The 18975-nt window shown below is 50.0% G+C and overlaps 1 protein-coding gene across 1 annotated transcript; it reads left to right on the forward strand.

The window, feature by feature from the left end:
• The first annotated feature begins 2462 nt into the window (after positions 1 to 2462).
• LOC135248544 (cdc42-interacting protein 4-like) lies at positions 2463 to 18731 on the forward strand. Its single transcript, XM_064323322.1, has 14 exons — positions 2463 to 2511; positions 5456 to 5512; positions 6972 to 7119; positions 7527 to 7589; positions 8979 to 9083; positions 9462 to 9590; positions 10335 to 10487; positions 10780 to 10962; positions 13470 to 13634; positions 15273 to 15382; positions 17084 to 17216; positions 17433 to 17509; positions 17630 to 17760; positions 17886 to 18731. The coding sequence occupies exons 3-14, from the start codon at positions 7012 to 7014 to the stop codon at positions 18035 to 18037; spliced, it is 1509 nt and encodes a 502-aa protein (XP_064179392.1). The 5' UTR covers positions 2463 to 2511; positions 5456 to 5512; positions 6972 to 7011; the 3' UTR covers positions 18038 to 18731.
• The last annotated feature ends 244 nt before the right edge of the window (positions 18732 to 18975 follow it).

Consider the following 18975-nt stretch of genomic DNA (forward strand, 5'->3'; position numbering starts at 1 on the left):
GGCCTACTGGAGTCCCCGGGCATGGTCCTGGGGATCGGCAGGGTCTGCTATGCGGGTTTTTGTTGTTACTCTGCTCTTGGCTTAATTGCTCATTTAAAGTAGATGATTACACAGCTAACCCCCAGCCTGCTTCCTTGGGTCTGAAGTGGTTGTTAATTACACGGGGAAAACAAAAACATCTGTCCCTGTGGCTCTCTGGATCATGGACTCAGGATCCCAGCAGGCCCTGCGACTCTTTGGGTCCTGGACTCATGATCCCAGCAGGCCCTGCAGCTCTCTGGGTCCAGGAATCAGGATCCCAGCAGGCCCTGCGGCTCTCTGGGTCCAGGAATCAGGATCCCAGAAGGCCCTGTGGCTCTCTGGTCTAGGACTCAGGATCCCAGAAGGCCCTGCAACTCTCTGGGTCCAGGAATCAGGATCCACAAGCCTCGGTCTCTCGGTCTGGACGTGGAAGAGCCTGGATGGGCTGAATGGCTGTTTACAGCAATGAGTCAACTTGTCAGAGATGGGAGCAAGGAGGTGTGGGAAGTGAGAACGAGAGAAAGGGAGTGTGAGAAGGAGAGAGAGAAAGGGAGTGTGAGAAGGAGAGAGAGAGAACGGGAGTGTAAGAAGGAGAGAGAGAGAGAGAGGGAGTGTAAGAAGGAGAGAGAGAGAGAAAGGGAGTGTAAGAAGGAGAGAGAGAGAGACGTTGGAATGTTGACGTGCGGCCCTGGCGCTCCTTGGGGGGAGGAATGTCCCTCGTCTTGCTAGGCGCTGTGTTGCCATGGTGATCCGCCCAGCGCTGTCCTCACAGGCCTGCGTTTGGCATTGGGACATGCTGCACAAACACTCTGTGGCCTTACTGTGACATCACCAGGGCCGTTACCCACAGTGCCTCTGAGGGGCCTGGAGCGTGACCCCATTGCTTTTGTGTGTGTGTGTGTCACATTACAATGATGCAGGCCAGGTCTGAAAGCAGCGCTTTTGTGTCTGTGTGTGTGTGTGTGTGTGTGTGTGTGCGTGTGAGACATTACTACAGCATAGGCCAGGTCTGGAAGCAGCGCTTTTGTATGCTTGTATAGATTTGCACGTGTGTGAGTATACTTGGCTAGTGTTTTCTATAGTCCTTTAAACTTGTGTCTAAACATGAACAGCACTAATAATCAGCAAACAGAAGGGCTCTTACGGAATGGCCTTCTCCTGTCCTCCCCATCGTTATCTGCTCCAGTGGCTGGGAGTAAGCCAGCTTTGTGGCTGTCTGACAGTCCTCTGTTTTCTCATCTGTATCCCTGCCCCTTTATTTTGGCCCAGCCAATCACGTCACTGACTGCGGAGCATTTTATTTGTTCAGCGGCCATTCAGCAGTGGGCCACGGGACCTTCATTTGCATATCAATCCTCACTGGCAGTGTGTGGAAACGGCAGTTTAACTACTCGTTGGCAAAGGGCCCGCTCTTCAAATACTGCTGATTTCGTTTTCCGCATCCAATGAAATCACAGGCCCTTAGTAAAGGTGAGGCATTGTGCACTCTCACACATCTAATCAGCGCACCGTCTGCCTCAGAGTGTGCTGAGGAGGAGGAGGAGGGAATTTGAGGAAGACGAGCCGAGTGAAGTGAATGATGAGGAGGAGAGCAGTAGAGGAAGCAGAAGTAGGATTTTGAAAAAGGAGAAGCAAATGTCTTGCTGTTTTCCTAAAAACAAAAAGTGGTTTCACCAGGAGAACACTAGGCATTGGTGGGATTTCCATTATAATCAGGTGCTTTCCTAACGCCATTATGCGTCTGGTGTGGGCAGAGAGGATCATGGGAAGGGACTGTGAGGTGTTTACCCAGGAGAAACCAGTAGGAGCGGTGCTTTCCATAAACTGATACTTGTCTATTTAAGACAAGGTTTGTTTGGTGTTATCTCCGTTTCATTTATAGTAATAATTTCGCTTCATAATAAAAGCGTGGTGATTTGGACTTTATCCTGTTCGTTGGTTATAGCCAAATTTGATTGGCTCTAGTTTTTAATGCATCACTAATCATCAACCGTTATCAAATGACTGTTGCAGTAGTGCAAACAAATGGGTAAATTATAGACATGGGTGTGATTTCTCCTGTATTTTGGCCCTGAATGTCTCTTGATCACAGTTATGTCTGAAACACATTGGTACGCCATAGAATGTCGAGCGGTTGAACTGAACGTCAGTTTTTCCTGGTTAATGTGAAGGAAAAGCGTTGGGGAGACTGGTGGCTGCGACTGCAAGCTGTTCTCTGAGCGTCCCACCGCGGGATCGCGGGGGTGTCGGAAACGCCGTGGGCCTTTTCACCGCCACACTCACAGGGGGAGGAGGCCGCGACTGGCTTTGTTTGGGCTGGGTGCATTTTGTTTTTGGGGATTACGCGGAGCCGAAGTGACTGTACCCCTCCCTGGCCCCGCAGGACCAGTACGACGTGCTGGACAGCACATAACAGTCTGGCTGACCGTGACTACGCAAGTTTGTGATAGAGGACCTGACGACTCAGCAGAACTACGCCAAACAGCTGAGGTAGGGCTGCTGTGTGACCCTGCCCTCATGCAAAATAACCCCTTCCTCATGCACTGTAACCACACCCTCATGCACTTTATAACTCTGCCCCAATGCACTATAACCCCACCTTTATGCACTTTAGAACCTCACCCTCATGCACTTTATAACTCCGCCCCAATGCACTATAACCCCACCTTTATGCACTTTAGAACCCCACCCTCATGCACTTTATAACTCCGCCCCAATGAACTATAACCCCACCTTTATGCACTTTAGAACCTCACCCTCATGCACTTTATAACTCCGCCCCAATGCACTATAACCCCACCTTTATGCACTTTAGAACCTCACCCTCATGCACTTTATAACTCCGCCCCAATGCACTATAACCCCACTCATGCATTTGAATAACCCTGCTCCAATGCACTATAACCCCTCCCTCATTCACTATAACCCCACCCTCATGCACTTTATACACCCTTCCCAATGCCCAATGCCCTATGACTCTGCCCTCATGCACTTTATAACCCTGCACTCATGCACTTTATAACCCCGCCCTAATGCACTATAACCCCACACTCATGTTGCTGCGGCATGCGCCCTAATGACTCTAATGTCCTAAGGGCATTGGCTACAGGGCGGCGCTGTGGTGGCAGTAGGTAGCACCGTCACCGTCACTGGGGCCTTTCTGTGTGGAGTTTGTGTGTTCTCCTCATGACTGTGTGGGTTTCCTCCAGATACTCTGGCTTCCTCCCACAGTCCGTAGACGTGCAGGTTAGGATACTTGAGGGGGCATTCACAGGGCATTGCTGTAAAAGAACATGTGCGCTCAGTCAGCCCACCCTGTATAAATAAGTAAATAAATAAATAAATACATACCGGGTCAGGATTGTTAAAGCCACAGTGTTTCCATGGTGATTATAACATTGTGGTGATGGTTATCATCCGCTTTTCGCCCAGGGGAGAGGGACACTCACATGTTTTACTGTAGTCCTCTTAACTTAAGTGGTCGTTCCATTTTTGGAACTGCAGGCAGTAGAGAATTGCCTTTGAATGCGTGCAGTGCCAAGATCCACCCACTAACTGTTTAGCCATTGATGTGCTCCAAGGTGAAGTCACCTGTACTATGATAGGAATCTCTTTCATTTCGCCTGAACAGAGCAGGAATTTCGGGCTGGGGACCCATCAGACGGTAGCACTGCCACATTACTGGAATACTACTGTAATGCGTAATCAGGTTCTGTAACGTGCTATGAAACGTTCCATGATGAGGTGCTCGGGGTAAAGTTTCTAGGAAACATTGGTATGGTATGGTAGCTCACTTGCTAAAAGCTCCCATGGCTAGCTCTCTGCGCTCACGTATGATTGGGTCTCCTTCCCCCTTGCTATGCGCGGCTTGTGGCTGTGGTGTGAAAAGAAGCGTCTGTCTTTCGGGGGAGAAGCACGGGTTGTCTTCGCTCTCCCGAGCCGGCAGCAGGGGGCGTATGTGAGTGCACTTGTACACAGTTTGTGAACTGGACATTCCAAATTCGGGTGGGAGTGGAGATGCCAGATTTGAAAAAAAAAAAAAAATAATAATATGGCCACTAATCTAATAACTCTACTACTAGTAATAATAATAATAATAAAACATGACTTAATGATAACAGTAGTTATAATACTGACAGGTCTGTGAGTGGCTTACTCCTCTCTGTATTCCTCCTCCTCCCTCCGTACTGCAGTCTGCGGCTGCAGAGCCAGGTGGCAGATTATCTGAAGCGGTTGACCGAGCCCTTTCTCTTTCGGAGGGGTGTGCCCTCTCGCCAGGGTGTGTAGCGCGACACACGATTAGGGCACTGATTAACAGGAAAGGCATTTCGTTTTCCTCTCTCTTTATCGTCCTCTATTTCTGTTTCACTCGGTTTCTTTTTCTCTCCGTTTCTCTTTCCTTTTTTACTCTCTAATTCTGGCTGCTCTGTTGTCGTGACAAACACAGACTTTGTGTTCGTACAAAAGGCACGCCCTTCCAGTGGCCTTTATAGTGACTCTGCCCGCTTAAAATATCTGGGCACATCAAAGCATAAACCAGAGTAAACGGTTAAAAAAAAAAAAAAATGAAAGTGAATATTAATGCATTTTACTTGATGTCTCCTCATTAAAATTCACACGTGCCTTATTTGCATGACAAACAAAACATTTTGGTTTGAATATAGTAAACAATTATGTAGAAACACTATTGGTATAAACAATGATTATATATGCTGGTATGCATAACTATCCATATACCTCTCTGTCTGTTCTTTTGTCTGTCTCTCGTTCATTGTTATATATGCATTTATATAAATAAATCATTTGCACTGTCTCTCGCATGTCTCTTTCCCCCCTCTCTGTTCCTCCCTCTTTTGGAGAGAACAGGAAGTGAGAGCAGACGGTCACATGTGCACTGGCCCTGGGTCCCGTCTCTAACAGCGAATGAACACAAAGAAAACAGCTGTGCGCTCTGACGGGTCACATGGCATTATTCAGATGCGCTTTATTGGCTGGCCAATGTCTATCACTTGAGTAAAGATTACAGCGGTAATGTCATGGTAACGGTGATAACTGGTATCGGGTAGCTACTGCAGACAGACATCCGGAGTACAGGTCACCAGATATTGGTCACAGAGATGATTGGGGCTGTGGACTTTGATGATGTCGGAAATGACGGAATCATAGGTTATGGCATGCCGTAACAGAGATGACCGAGTGATTATTTTCTAAACAAATTATTTATTTTGGTTTCCCGAAAGTATTTCAGAGCGAAGAACCCAGTAACAATGATAGCAGATTTAAGGTAACCTGTGAGCCTGTCATCTCTAGAGTGAGCTGCAGGTACTGATTAGAGATTACAGTGTGCAGTCACGGATCTTACACAGGGACTATGTTTGTGAATGAGACGGTCTGCAGAGTGGCAGTGATGTAACTCTTTCTCTCTCACTCCCAGAAACCTGACAAAGAAGTACACTCCCAAACGCGGCAGCAAGGAGGAACAGGAGTGCCGGTAAGAGGCAGCTGTGTGCAATGAAACTGTGTGATTATACTGTGCGCGATTAAACTGTGTTATAACGCAGTGGCCTGTAGCTTTGCTTTGTCACACACAGTTTCCTGTATCTGAATTATTACTCTGTGTCCAGTTTGCGGTTATAACACAGTTTCCTGTAGCTTTGCTTGAGCACAGGCTACTCTGTCACTGTGGCTGAGGGACGCTGTTGTACAGGGTCAGGTGCTTGTCAGGGCTCTGGTTGCCAGTGTTTTCTCACCGACTGCACTGAGAAAACATTCTGAATGCAAATCGCCCTTCAGGCTCACAGAGCATGAAGCTGCAGAGAGACAGGGACTCCTGTGAGCCGCCATCTTTCAGGACATTCCAGCCTGTTGAATGCTCCTTGGAGGAGGAACGACGCTCTCGGATGCTTCAGTGAGGATACACAAGTGCATCGTCTGCTGAAGCATGACGTATAAGTGATCCATCTGTGGATCTTCCTCTCCCCATCTGCCTCGTCTGTAACTGATGTGGCTTCGAACAGGCGCTCGACTGAGCCAAGGACATTTCATTTGACTAATACGCGTTTCCTCAATTCTTCCGTCCACGTATCTTTTTTGTGCGTTTTTTCCTTGCATCCTCCCACGGGTGGAGCTAAGGAAGCGAGGAAAGATGCAAGGAAAAGCTACGCGGACAGAGGAGTCGAGGCAGTGTGTATTAGGCAAACGGAGCGTCCTTGCTCAGTCAGGCATCGCTTTGAAGCCACGTCGGTTACAGAATAAGCGATTGGAGTTAACCCATGAATCTTGTGAGGAGGTCGGGACGAGTTTGGCGGAAGCAGGAACAGGGAACAGGGAACAGTGTGTCAGAAAGTCTCCCGCAGGCCCTCTCTCATGAGCCGTCACATGATGACCTTCCTGCTCGCAAATCACACGCGGGAGGGGGGGGAGAACAACAGGATTAATATGGAGAATTGGACAGCGGAGGAGAGTAGAGGAGATGAGGAGAGTTCTAGAGGAAGAGAGAGTGGTGGAGAGTTGGGAAAGCTGAGAGAGAGAGAGGGGTAGGGAGTTAGAGGTGGTGAGAAAGGAAGAGTTTGAGGAAGTGAGAGAGAGTGATGGATAGATGAAGGTGAGAGAGAAAATGAAAGATCAGGCGAAAGATTGACATGCCTTTTGTTCCTGATATGTGTTCTGGCTCCCTGGTTCTGACTGTGTCCGGTTCTGACTGTGTGAGGTTCTGACCTTGTCGGGTTTAGCCTGTGACTGGTTCTAGCTCTGTCTGGTTCTGGCTGTATCCAGTTCTAGCTGTGTCTGGTTCTTGCTCTGTTCTGGTCTGACTGTGTCTGGTTCTAGCTGTGTCTGGGCTGTGTCCGGTCCTGGCTCTTACAGGAAGGGTTTGAGTGGAGGGCACACGCCCCCGTGTGGTCTTACCTCAGACCCCTCCCCACGCTCATCCTCTCTGTCGCCCCCTGCAGGTTCGCCAGTCAACAGGCCTTTGTGGACATCCTGAACGAGATGAACGACTACGCCGGCCAGAGGGAGGTCATCGCCGAGACCATGATGCTCTCCATCTGTCTGGAGCTCACCAAGTACCTGCAGGACCTGAAACAGGAGCGCAAAACTGTGAGAGAGGAGGAGGAGTGGAGGGGGGGAGGGAGGGGGAGAGAGGACGGAGAGTGGGAGAAGGGGAGGGGGGGAGAAGAGGTACAGACAGACAGCCAGTGAGAGAGAGGGGGACAGACAGACAGACTGACAGGCTAACAGACAGAGATGGGGGGAGATGTGAGATATATGGGGAACGAATCCAGGAAGGAGAGTGGGAGGATAGATAGAGAGGGAAGGTGGGGGTAAAGGGAGGAGGGACAGAAGGAGTTGGGGAGAGACTTGGAGGGGGGAGGGGACTCTAATTCTGACTCTAATTCTTCCTCTCTCTGTCCTGCGTCTGTCTGCCCCCCCCTTTCTCTCTCTCTCTCTCTCTCCCTCTTTCCCTCTGTCTCTCTCTCTCTTTCCCCCTCCCTTCCTTCTTCCAGTGCCTATCGGAGGCTAAGAAGGCCCAGCAGACACTGGAGAGCAGCTACAAGCACCTTGATAATGTGAGTTCACCTGGGGGGTGGGGGGGTTTGTTTTGGATATGGGGGGGGATGGAGGGCGGTGGTGATGCAGTACTGGGGTACTGTGGTGCAGGGTCTGTGTTAGCGTGTTGGTGTGGTATTGGGGGGATACAGGGGTACAGGGTCTGTGTTAGCGTGTTGGTGTGGTATTGGGGGGATACAGGGGTACAGGGTCTGTGTTAGCGTGTTGGTGTGGTATTGGGGGATACAGGGGTAGAGGGTCTGTGTTAGCGTGTTGGTGTGGTATTGGGGGATACAGGGGTAGAGGGTCTGTGTTAGCGTGTTGGTGTGGTATTGGGGGATACAGGGGTACAGGGTCTGTGTTAGCGTGTTGGTGTGGTATTGGGGGATACAGGGGTACAGGGTCTGTGTTAGCGTGTTGGTGTGGTATTGGGGGATACAGGGGTACAGGGTCTGTGTTAGCGTGTTGGTGTGGTATTGGGGGATACAGGGTAGAGGGTCTGTGTTAGCGTGTTGGTGTGGTATTGGGGGATACAGGGGTACAGGGTCTGTGTTAGCGTGTTGGTGTGGTATTGGGGGGATACAGGGTAGAGGGTCTGTGTTAGCGTGTTGGTGTGGTATTGGGGGGATACAGGGGTACAGGGTCTGTGTTAGCGTGTTGGTGTGGTATTGGGGGATACAGGGTACAGGGTCTGTGTTAGCGTGTTGGTGTGGTATTGGGGGATACAGGGTACAGGGTCTGTGTTAGCGTGTTGGTGTGGTATTGGGGGATACAGGGTAGAGGGTCTGTGTTAGCGTGTTGGTGTGGTATTGGGGGGATACAGGGTAGAGGGTCTGTGTTAGCGTGTTGGTGTGGTATTGGGGGGATACAGGGGTACAGGGTCTGTGTTAGCGTGTTGGTGTGGTATTGGGGGGATACAGGGTACAGGGTCTGTGTTAGCGTGTTGGTGTGGTATTGGGGGATACAGGGGTACAGGGTCTGTGTTAGCGTGTTGGTGTGGTATTGGGGGGATACAGGGTACAGGGTCTGTGTTAGCGTGTTGGTGTGGTATTGGGGGATACAGGGGTACAGGGTCTGTGTTAGCGTGTTGGTGTGGTATTGGGGGGATACAGGGGTACAGGGTCTGTGTTAGCGTGTTGGTGTGGTATTGGGGGGATACAGGGGTACAGGGTCTGTGTTAGCGTGTTGGTGTGGTATTGGGGGATACAGGGGTACAGGGTCTGTGTTAGCGTGTTGGTGTGGTATTGGGGGATACAGGGGTACAGGGTCTGTGTTAGCGTGTTGGTGTGGTATTGGGGGGATACAGGGGTACAGGGTCTGTGTTAGCGTGTTGGTGTGGTATTGGGGGGATACAGGGGTACAGGGTCTGTGTTTGGGTGCTGCTTGGTTGAATCACTCTCCCTCTGCAGACTAAGAAGCGCTTTGAGAGGGAGTGGCGTGAAGCTGAGAAAGCCAATCAGAACGCAGAGAAAGCAGACCAGGACACCAACGCCACTAAAGCTGATGTAGAGAAGGTGGGTGCTGTACGCACACCCGCATGGCCACATGTGCACATACACACACATAAACACACATGTGCACATATGCGTAGACAAGAGCACACACACACGCCCACATACTCACAGTAGAAATAATTCAGCTTTCCAAACTGAGCTTCATTTATAAGCATTGTTTTATTTTTGTTGTGTGCTTCATGTATATCTACCTGTGTATTTATGTGTGACTTTGTGTGCGTGTCTGTGCATGTGCACGCACGGTGTGTGCGCGCGCGTGTGTGCGTGTGTGCGCGTGCGTGTGTGTGTGTGCGCGCGTGCGTGTGTGTGCGTGTGTGTTGCGTGCGTGTGTGTGTTGCGTGTGTGTGTGTGTGTGTGTGTGTGTGTGTGTGCGCTCAGGCCAGGATGCAGGCGCATGCGCGCACACACACAGCGGAGGAGTGTCGCAACGATTATGCTGCTGAGCTGCAGAAGTACAACAAGGAGCAGAACCAGTTCTACTTCACCGACATTCCACAGATCTTCAGCGTAAGCACACCGTATACTCCTGTAGGCAGCTCTGGGTGTTTATACCCCTGTAGGGACGCAGGTGTTTATACCCGTTAGGGCAGCTCAGGGTGTTTATACCCCTGTTAGGGCAGCTCTGGGTGTTTATAACCCTGTTAGGGCAGCTCAGGGTGTTTATACCCTAGTTGGGGCAGCTCTGGGTGTTTATAACCCTGTTAGGGCAGTTCTGGGTGTTTATAACCCTGTTAGGGCAGCTCTGGGTGTTTATAACCCTGTTAAGGCAGCTCTGGGTGTTCATAACCGTGTTAGGGCAGCTCTGGGTGTTTATACCCTTGTTAGGGCAGCTCTGGGTGTTTATAACCCTGTTAGGGCAGCTCTGGGTGTTTATAACCCTGTTAGGGCAGCTCTGGGTGTTTATACCCCTGTTAGGGCAGCTCTGGGTGTTTATACCCTAGTTAGGGCAGCTCTGGGTGTTTATAACCCTGTTAGGGCAGCTGTGGGTGTTTATACCCTTGTTAGGGCAGCTCTGGGTGTTTTAGTAAGCCTTGTTCTAGCCCAGCACTGCTTAGCTTTCACCGTTTCATAGGAGCGTGGAATACAGTGGTGTGACTGCTGCTAAAAGCAATATGTGGTTGAATTTAATCTGAGAGGCTGAGGGCATCTACACTCGTGTGCTTTAGGGGAGTTCTGGAGTCTTCCAGAGCAGCGTATTGTGCCTCTGCAGTCACGGTTGAGTGTGCGGCGCCCCCTGTCTGTCTCCCACAGAAACTGCAGGAGGTGGAGGAGCAGCGGGTTCGGAAGCTGGCGGAGGGGTACGTGTCTTTTGCTGACACAGAGAAACGTGTCATGCCCATCATCGGGAAATGCTTGGAGGGCATCTCCAAAGCAGGGAACCACTCCTACAGCCACGCAGCGAACGTGAGTCTGACACACTCATGCGCGTGTGTGTGTGTGTGTGTGTGTGTATATGTGTGTATGGATGTGTGTGTGTGTGTGTGTGTGTGTGTGTGTGTATGTGTATGTGGATGTGGATGTGTGTGTGTGTGTGTATGTACATGTGTGCATTTGTCTGTCCGTGTTTGTGTGTATATATGTGTGTGTATATGGATGTGTGTAATTGTGTGTGGGTGTATGTGTGTGTGTGTAAGTAAGTGTGTAAGCGTTTAACTGAACCCTGCTCTGTGTACCCTTTTCCCCCGTGCTCCTGCAGGACTCTCAGCTCCTCATCGAGCAGCACAAGTCCGGGTTCGAGCGGCCGGGGGACGTGGAGTTTGAGGACTACAGCCACGGCATCAACCGCGCCTCCTCAGAGAGCAGCCTGGGGACCCTCAAGGGGAAGCCTGACCTGCTGACCAAGAACAAGGCCAAACTGTGGCCCTTCAGCAAGAAGAAGGTGAGAGAACCGCTACTGCTGCGCAGCCCCGCAGCGCTAGGCCTGGGGCTGCGCGTTCCTTTACCGTGAGAGTCTTTTTTTCACTTCCAAACTGATGTGACGGGATTTCTGTTCCCTGTTTTCGAGTTATTTGTCTCGTGTTCGTACAGACAAGATGTCCTATTTGATCAGGGACAGCTTGCTCTCATCTGGAGATTTTCCCTCAGCTGCAGAAGGTTTATGGCTCTTCCTGTCATTGCAGGTCGTATGTTATCTGAACGAGAACCTGCCCCGTAAATAGGGGGGAGGGGGTCAGAGTTCAGAGGTCACGTGTGGGTTAAATGTGTGCCATGCCATAAATGTGTGACTCGCTCGGCTGGCTGTCTGGAAGCAGACAGTGGAATGGCTGCTGCATGGCTGTGAATCCCTGACCATCACACCTGTACCTCCTGCCAACCACACACCACCCTGCTGGATACTAACCAGTTACACTCTACTCTGCAGTATACTGACCAGTCACACTTCACCTTGCAGTATACTGACCAATCACGCTCCACCATACTGAAAAGTAACCAATCACATTCCACCATATTCCACAGACCAGTCGCACTCCAGGCAGGCTGTTGTCTCACCCCTCCCCCATGTCTGTATTGCATGCCTCAGTTTGTGACCGCGTGACTCACAGCTAGCTGACAGGCTGCATCAGGCCCTCCGTTCATGTCTCCCATTTCTTTATCATTGGTCAGCTCGCCACAGGGAATCTGTCTGATTGGACAGTTTATCAGGGAACCAAGATCTCATTGGGCAGGTCAACGCACAGGAGTGGGATCTCATTAGGTTAATGTATATCCAATCACACTGGACACATCGACAAAATAAAAACAAAGTAATTCAAGTGCAGTGTACATTGCAGTGTAGATTAAGTCTCAGTTTGAGGTGCTGAGGTGCATTAATTGTGAACGTTAGTGACATCATCAAAGATAACTCCATGGATATCCAGAACCATGCGCCCCTGTGCACCCCCCCAGCACCAAACCCTGGTTTAATCGCATGCCTCCCACCCCACCCTCCTTCACTTCCACCATCCTTTTGTGTCCTCTGTCCTGTCTCTTCCTGTTCTGTGTCCTGTTGTCTAACACCGTGAAGATACTGAATCGCCATATGCTTTGGCTTTGCGATTGGCTGCATGTAGCTTTGTCTCCGGGCTCCGCCCCTTTCCTCTGATTTATTTTCTTTTATTTTTCTTTTTTTTTAAATGATTAATTGCACAGGTTCCTCTGAGAGAACTTTCTGACATCCTTCTGGGTCCTGAACACTCAGGCCAGTGTTTACCACACTCCCAGAAGAGGGCCGATGGGAGCGGCTTCAAACCGTGCTGCTCACACCTGACACTGCGGCCTGTGTGTGTGGGGCGACTCGCGTGGGTGCGGTTGTGCACCTGGCCGAGCAGTCTCAGCGTTAGGAGGACGCGCTGACGTAGCCCAGCGCCGGCCCAGGAACTTCCGTAGAGGCCGAGCGGTTTTAGTGTGGTTTTTAGTTTGATACCGGCACACACACACACACACTCTCATACATACACACACACACACACACACACACACACACACTCTCATACATACACACACACACACACACACTCACCACTCTCATACATACACACACATACACACACACACTCACTCACACACATACACACACACACACACACACTCACTCACACACATACACACACACACACACACACACACACACACACACACACACACACACACACACACACACACACACACACACACACACACACACACACACACTGCATCAGTTGGAAATAAGTGGCTTTGTGGGGACCGGTGTGTTTCCTCACTGTGTCGTGTGAGGAAAGCTGTGTCTAAGTCAGGCATGCAGACGCTCTTACGGCCTGCCTGGGATGCAGCTGATCTGAGATCAGTGGAAAGGTGGTCCGGTGGGACGGGGCTGATCGTGTCCCTCTGTCTCTCGCTCTGTTGTGTCATTCAGTCGGCCAGTGAAATGCCGGTGTGCTGCTCCGTTCATAGGCCTCTGCTGTGTGCGTGCGTGCGCGTACGTGTGTGTGTGAGAGCGAGTGAGCGTGTTTACGTCAGTGTGTGTGCGTGCGTGCGTGTGTGTGTGTGTGTGTGTGTGAGGGAGTGAGCGAGTGAGCATGTTTACGTCAGTGTGCGTGCGTGCGTGCGTGCGTGTGTGTGTGTATCTGTGTGTGCGCGAGTGAGCGTGTTTATGTCAGTGTGTGTGCGTGCATGTGTGTAGTGTGTGTATGTGTGTGAGAGAGCGAGTGAGCATGTTTACGTCAGTGTGTGCGTGCGCGCGTGCGTGTGTGTGTGCATCCGTGCATGCGTGTGTTTGCACGCTGAGGTGATGGTCGTGTATGCTATGTGGCGGCGGTGTTCTCACTGTCTCTCCTCTCCTCTCTGTGTAGTGGTGATGGGTTGTTCCTTTCTTTCCTTTGTCGTCCTCGTCCTCCTGGCTCCTCCCTCCCTCCCTCCTCCCTCCAGCTCCCCCCACCCCCACTCACCCCCTTCTCCACACACCTCGACCCCTCGCCAGCTAATGGACTCCCCGCCCCCAAATTCAGCCGGGACCCCCTGTCGTACTGCCTGAAGGAGATCAATAGGACGGTTAAACCTCGAATATCCTCCTTCAGAACGCTGAGGAGAACGGTGAGTCCCCCCCAAGCAGGTCAGGGGTCAGGTGACGCACGTCATCCGGCATGTCCGTTAGATTGGCAGGCTGGCTGACTATGGATGACATCGCCTCCCGATTTCTGACGGTGCTATGGAGGCCCCGCTGGGCGAACTGGGGGGGAGGAGAGGGTTAAACTGGCCCTGGGGGGGGAGAGCTCCTCTCTGTGTGTGTTAACTGCTGTTGATAGTGGACGTGCTGTTTGTGGTCTCTCTAGTGAACAGCAGTTATACAGTCTCTCTCTCTCTGTCTCTTTCCCCCTCAGATGTTTACTCCAGAGAAGTCCTCGGTAATGACTCACATGGTCAAGGGTCTCTAATGGTGTTCCGGATGGGTTTAAGGGTAGTGATGTCATAATGGGGCATCAGAAACCTCATAATGGCCAGAGATTCTGTATACTTAAAGTTGATTAGTTGTTTGCACCAATCAAACTAACCCACTTGATGCACTGGTCAGCAAATAACACTTTGGTTCAAATTGATTGGTTGGCTATGGCATATAATGGTTTCACCCATTTTGGTTTTTGTGGAATTTGGTTTCGTTTGTTGGTTGAAGCCTCACTCTTCTGTCACTATGGTAAGGGGGAAGAAAGAGTGTGCAAACGTCAGGTGACAGTAACACCTGTCACTTGTGGAGGGGGTCACCTGTTGGCGGGGTTAGCTGTGACTGGGCGACGGTCTGCAGTCTTCACTCCTGAGTGGGACCACACCACAGAAACCATCACTGGGGTTTCTGGAATTTTCTGGTCTCTGAGAGACAGGACTTGGGGTGAACATTGCAGAGGTTGCCCCCTGGTGGGCATAATTATTATCGCACACGAGACTCCTCCGCTGTTCCACACTTTTCTCTTTTTTTTCTGTTGTTAAAAGCGGAGCGAGCGTTGATCTGTGTCCCAGCAGACGTACTCAGATCTGGCTCTGTAGTAGTGCCTGACAGATAACCGATTTAATAATGCCGCTGATTGGCCAGAGGATCCACCCACCTGGTGTCGCAGGCTTGAATCATTCCCTGATTATAGCTGCGTTTATATGTAGGCTTTTAGCAGACACTCTTATCCAGAGGAGATCGTGTAGTGCACAAGAATGCAGGTGGAAGGAACAAGCGGGGGCGATGCGGTTATCTGCTTCAGCTGATAGTAGTTAATGGATAAACCAACAACATGACACAGTACAGCATTTAATTAGAGGCCTGATTTGGGTATCCCAGTGTGGGTAAAGTTGAATATCCATGTGGAAGAGTGGGGGTGGGGGTGTTGGGGGGGGTCTGTGTCGGGGCGGTGGGGGAGAGGGTTTGACGTGGGGGTTGGTTGGTCTCTGGTGGAGCTCTACTGGTGGTGCTGGGTTTGTTTCACAGGGCTGTTGATCTGCTCACCACACTGTCAATACTGGGAAGGGCTTTATCTTCCTCACCACACAGAGAAAAACTGAGTGTATGTGCATGTGTGTGTTATTGTGTGTGTGTGTGAGTGTATGTGTGTGTTATAGTGTGTGTGCGTGTGTAATATATGTTTGTGTGTATGTATGTGTTTGTGTATAATGTATGCATGTACTTAATATATGTGTTTGTGTGTGTCATAGTGTGTGTGTGTAATGTGTGTAATATGCCCCTCCCACCAGCACGCAGTCTCAGAGGACTTTGCCCACCTGCCTCCGGAGCAGCGCAGGAAGAAGCTGCAGCAGAAGATGGATGAAATCAGCAAGGAGCTGCAGAAGGAGGTGGACCAGAGGTGAGCATCGCCGTCTCCTTGGCGACGCCCACCGCCGGCTCCCTGACACTATCGGCTAGCCCGCCCGTGGGATGCATGTGCCTGGGCCCCTCCCTCTTTCTCTTCCGAAGGACTGCACCTTCTATAGCACAGTGTCCCCATCACTGTACTGAGGCATTGGGTTTCTGTTGGGTCTGAACGGAAAAGCGCCCCCTGCTGGCCCACCAACACCTCGATTAGCGGTCCAGTTCGTTTCTCCTGTCCAAGTACTAGCCTTGCCCTCACCTGCTTAGCTTCAGCAGTTACAGAGGTACAGGGCTGTCGGTTATACATTATAGTGTGACTATGGACACTGCATTGCCAAAGCAAATTGCCAGTGGCCATGGGTAATATGTATTTGTAAAGAAAACAACAACAGTGTAAGAACAACTAAACTAGGCTTCCTGTGGTTAACTGGTCAACAAGGATGGGCTGTATGGTCTGGAATCTGTTAAGACTCTGTTCCAGAGTGTGGATGGGCCCCACGGTTTGGTATCTGTTAAGGCTCTCTTGCATTGGGTAGATTGGCTCCATGGTCTGGTATCTGTTAAGGCTCTGTTCCAGTGTGTGGATGGGCTCCATGGTCTGGTATCTGTTAAGGCTCTGTTCCAATGTGTGGATGAGCTGTATGGTCTGGTATCTGTTAAGGCACTGTTCCAGTGTGTGGATGAGCTGTATAGTCTGGTATCTGTTAAGGCACTGTTCCAATGTGTGGATGGGCTGTATGGTCTGGTATCTGTTAAGGCACTGTTCCAGTGTGTGGATGGTCTGGTATGCTGACTGTGGCCGGCAGCCCCCCTTGGGAGCACATAATTGTCCATAACATTGGTGGACAAGAAAGCAGGAAAGCTATCTTCCATCTTAGTCAGCTGCAGTTGTCTGACTTCATAGACGCTTTACTCTTGGATTTCTTATGCCGTCCTTTTGCTGTTTATGTACTGTGTGGTTGCTAGGCTGCGTTTGTTCAGATTTTTCTTTTGAATTGTTTACAGTTGGTCTGCATTAAATGGTTCTGCTTTGGGCTAAAAAGAATTCGGTTTGTTCTGTGATTTCTACTAAAATTTTGGTGGAGTGTGTCGGTGTTTAAGGTTGAGCCATTTTTTCTTTGGAGTGATACTGTGAAGCCACATTTTGGTTTAAGTTCTGGTTTGACTGGTTTGGGTTGAACTGGTTTAGACTAGTTCATAATTGCTGTCTTTTCTTCAGCATCACAAAAGGGAATGAAAGATTACCAGAATTTCAGTTGAAATGTTTTTTAGAGCTTTTCCCAGTTCTTGAATTCTTCAATTCTTTATCCTTCATAGGGCTGGTTTGGAATTGCGTCCAAATTTTATATTTTGTTTGAAATGCCAGTCTTTTCTTTTTTATTAACGTGTATGGCCAGGCTATATCCCCTTTAAAAAATAACGCCTGTTCAGCATGTTAATTCGGTGTTCCATGGTACCTGTCTGCAGGGATTAAGATTTCCTCTGGAATGCTGTAATTCTGACATGGGATTCTGACAGTGCCTGTTTCTGACAGCACTGCTATAGCAGTGGACCGGGGGCTGTGTGCACGGAGCACAAAGCTTCCCTCTTTTTCTGTCTCTGTGTCAGTGAGGCTTTAGGGAGGATGAAGACACTCTCCCTCTCTCTCTCTCCTTCCTTTACCCCACTCTCTCTCCCTCTCTCTGTCACTCCTCAGTCAGGCGCTGGAGAAGATGAAGGATGTGTATGAGAAGAATCCTCAGATGGGGGATGCTGGCAGCCTGGAGCCTCAGATCTCCCAGACGGCCCACAATGTGGAGAGACTGCAGGGGGAGATGCACAAATACGAGGTCAGCCTGGCCTGTCTGTGGTCTCACTGTTTCTCATCGACCAATCCTCTGGTCTTCGTCTCATTCATTGACCAATCCTATGGTCTCTTGTCACTCATTGACCAATCCTGTGGTCTCTGTCTCTCTCATTGGCCAGTCCTCTGGGCTCTGTCTGTCTCAGTGGCCAATCCCGTGGTCTCACACTGACCCCTGTGTGTGTGTGTGTTTGTCCTGCAGTCTTGGCTAATAGAGGCGGGAGGTCGAGCTGAAATCCGACATGGCTTCAGCAACAACAACTCCCACAACACATCCAGGTGGGTCAAAGCATCGCTGTGATCAGCTGTGCGTGAGTGTGCGTGCATGCGCGTGCACTTGTTGCGCATGTGTGTTGGGCGTGTGTGCATGCTTTAATCAGTGTGTGGTTCCAATCGCAGTCCGGGCAGTACTCGCTCTCATGAGGAAAAGACGGACTCCCCCCAGGCCATCTACGAATTTGATGATGACTTTGAAGACGAGGAAGCCTTCGCCCCCATCGGCCAGTGTACAGCGCTCTACAACTTTGAAGGTGAGATCTGCAGCCAGTGTGACTGCTGCGGCCACACCTGTACTGTTTCACCTGCATCTCTGCTCTTCTCTCACCTGTACTTGCCCCCCCCCTCACCTGTGTGTCTCTCGCCCGTCCGGCTGCAGGTTCGAGTGAGGGTACGATCCCCATGCGGGAGGGCGAGGTGTTTGCGGTGGTGGAGGAGGACAAGGGCGACGGGTGGACACGGGTTCAGAACTCCAGCGGGGACGAGGGCTATATCCCCACCTCCTACGTCAGAATCAGCCCCCGAATGTAACCGCGCTAGCCAAGAGCTACACACCTGCCTGCCGTGCCTGGGACTGGTGTGTGTGTGTTTCTGTGTGTGTGTGTATGTGTCTGGGTGTGTGTGTGCATGCGTGCGTGCGTACGTGTGTGCATGCATGTGCGTGTGTGTCTGTGTCCGTGTGTGTGTCTGTGTGTGAGTGTGTGCGTGGGTGTGGACCTTTTTTGTGCTACATGGAGTCAATGCTATCTTTTGTGTGTGTGTGACTGGGTTAGAAAGGAGTGTGCACATGTGAGGATTTGTGTGTTTGTGTGTGCACATTTGAATGATTGGGATTAAAGAAACACATTTCACTCACATACTACCACTTCCTGTTTGAAATGCAGACCAGTACTTCAAGACAAACATTTGCAGAATTTTTTTTGTTGGACGATCATATTTATGTAAGAAGTAATATATTTTATCTGTCACAATACCACTGTCTTAGTTTTTTAAATCCTCATAAACCTTGTAAAGGGTTGAGCAGATGTGTAAATCTATCTTGAGGTCTGTTCTTTAGTTTCCTTTTTATTTTTTGCAATTTATTTCCAGAAACGCCAACAGTGACTTTTTCATCACTGTGGAACAATTTAGTCGAGTCTGTGACCTGTATCTACTTTCTCTTTTACTGTAACAGGACATAGATGACTTTTAAAAAAAGAATAATAAATGACACGTATGTATTTCATGTGTTCTTGAACCCTGTCCTTATTGGTGTGTGTGCACGTGTGCGCATGTCCACACACTTGGGTTTAATTTCCAGCTTTAAATCAATTTGTGTTCCCTGTCAATACCAGGGTTTTTTTCCACATAAAAAAATGAATCATGCCAAAATGCACCAATGTTCCAGTAGTTTCTTTATTTCAAAACATTCATTTTTTAAAATGTAAACTGAAAAAGGGTGGGGGGAGGAGAAATATCCCTCACCCCAC

The sequence above is a fragment of the Anguilla rostrata genome, chromosome 2 (genome assembly GCF_018555375.3).
Source record: "Anguilla rostrata isolate EN2019 chromosome 2, ASM1855537v3, whole genome shotgun sequence".
Classification (NCBI taxonomy): domain Eukaryota; kingdom Metazoa; phylum Chordata; class Actinopteri; order Anguilliformes; family Anguillidae; genus Anguilla; species Anguilla rostrata.

Excerpts from the sequence above, each read along its gene's own strand:
- LOC135248544 (XM_064323322.1), top strand. The coding sequence starts at position 7,012 with ATGAACGACTACGCCGGCCAGAGGGAGGTCATCGCCGAGACCATGATG. Across the intron at positions 13,635-15,272 it reads TCAGAACGCTGAGGAGAACG|CACGCAGTCTCAGAGGACTT; the intron begins GTGAGTCCCCCC and ends CCCTCCCACCAG. Across the intron at positions 17,761-17,885 it reads AGCGCTCTACAACTTTGAAG|GTTCGAGTGAGGGTACGATC; the intron begins GTGAGATCTGCA and ends GTCCGGCTGCAG.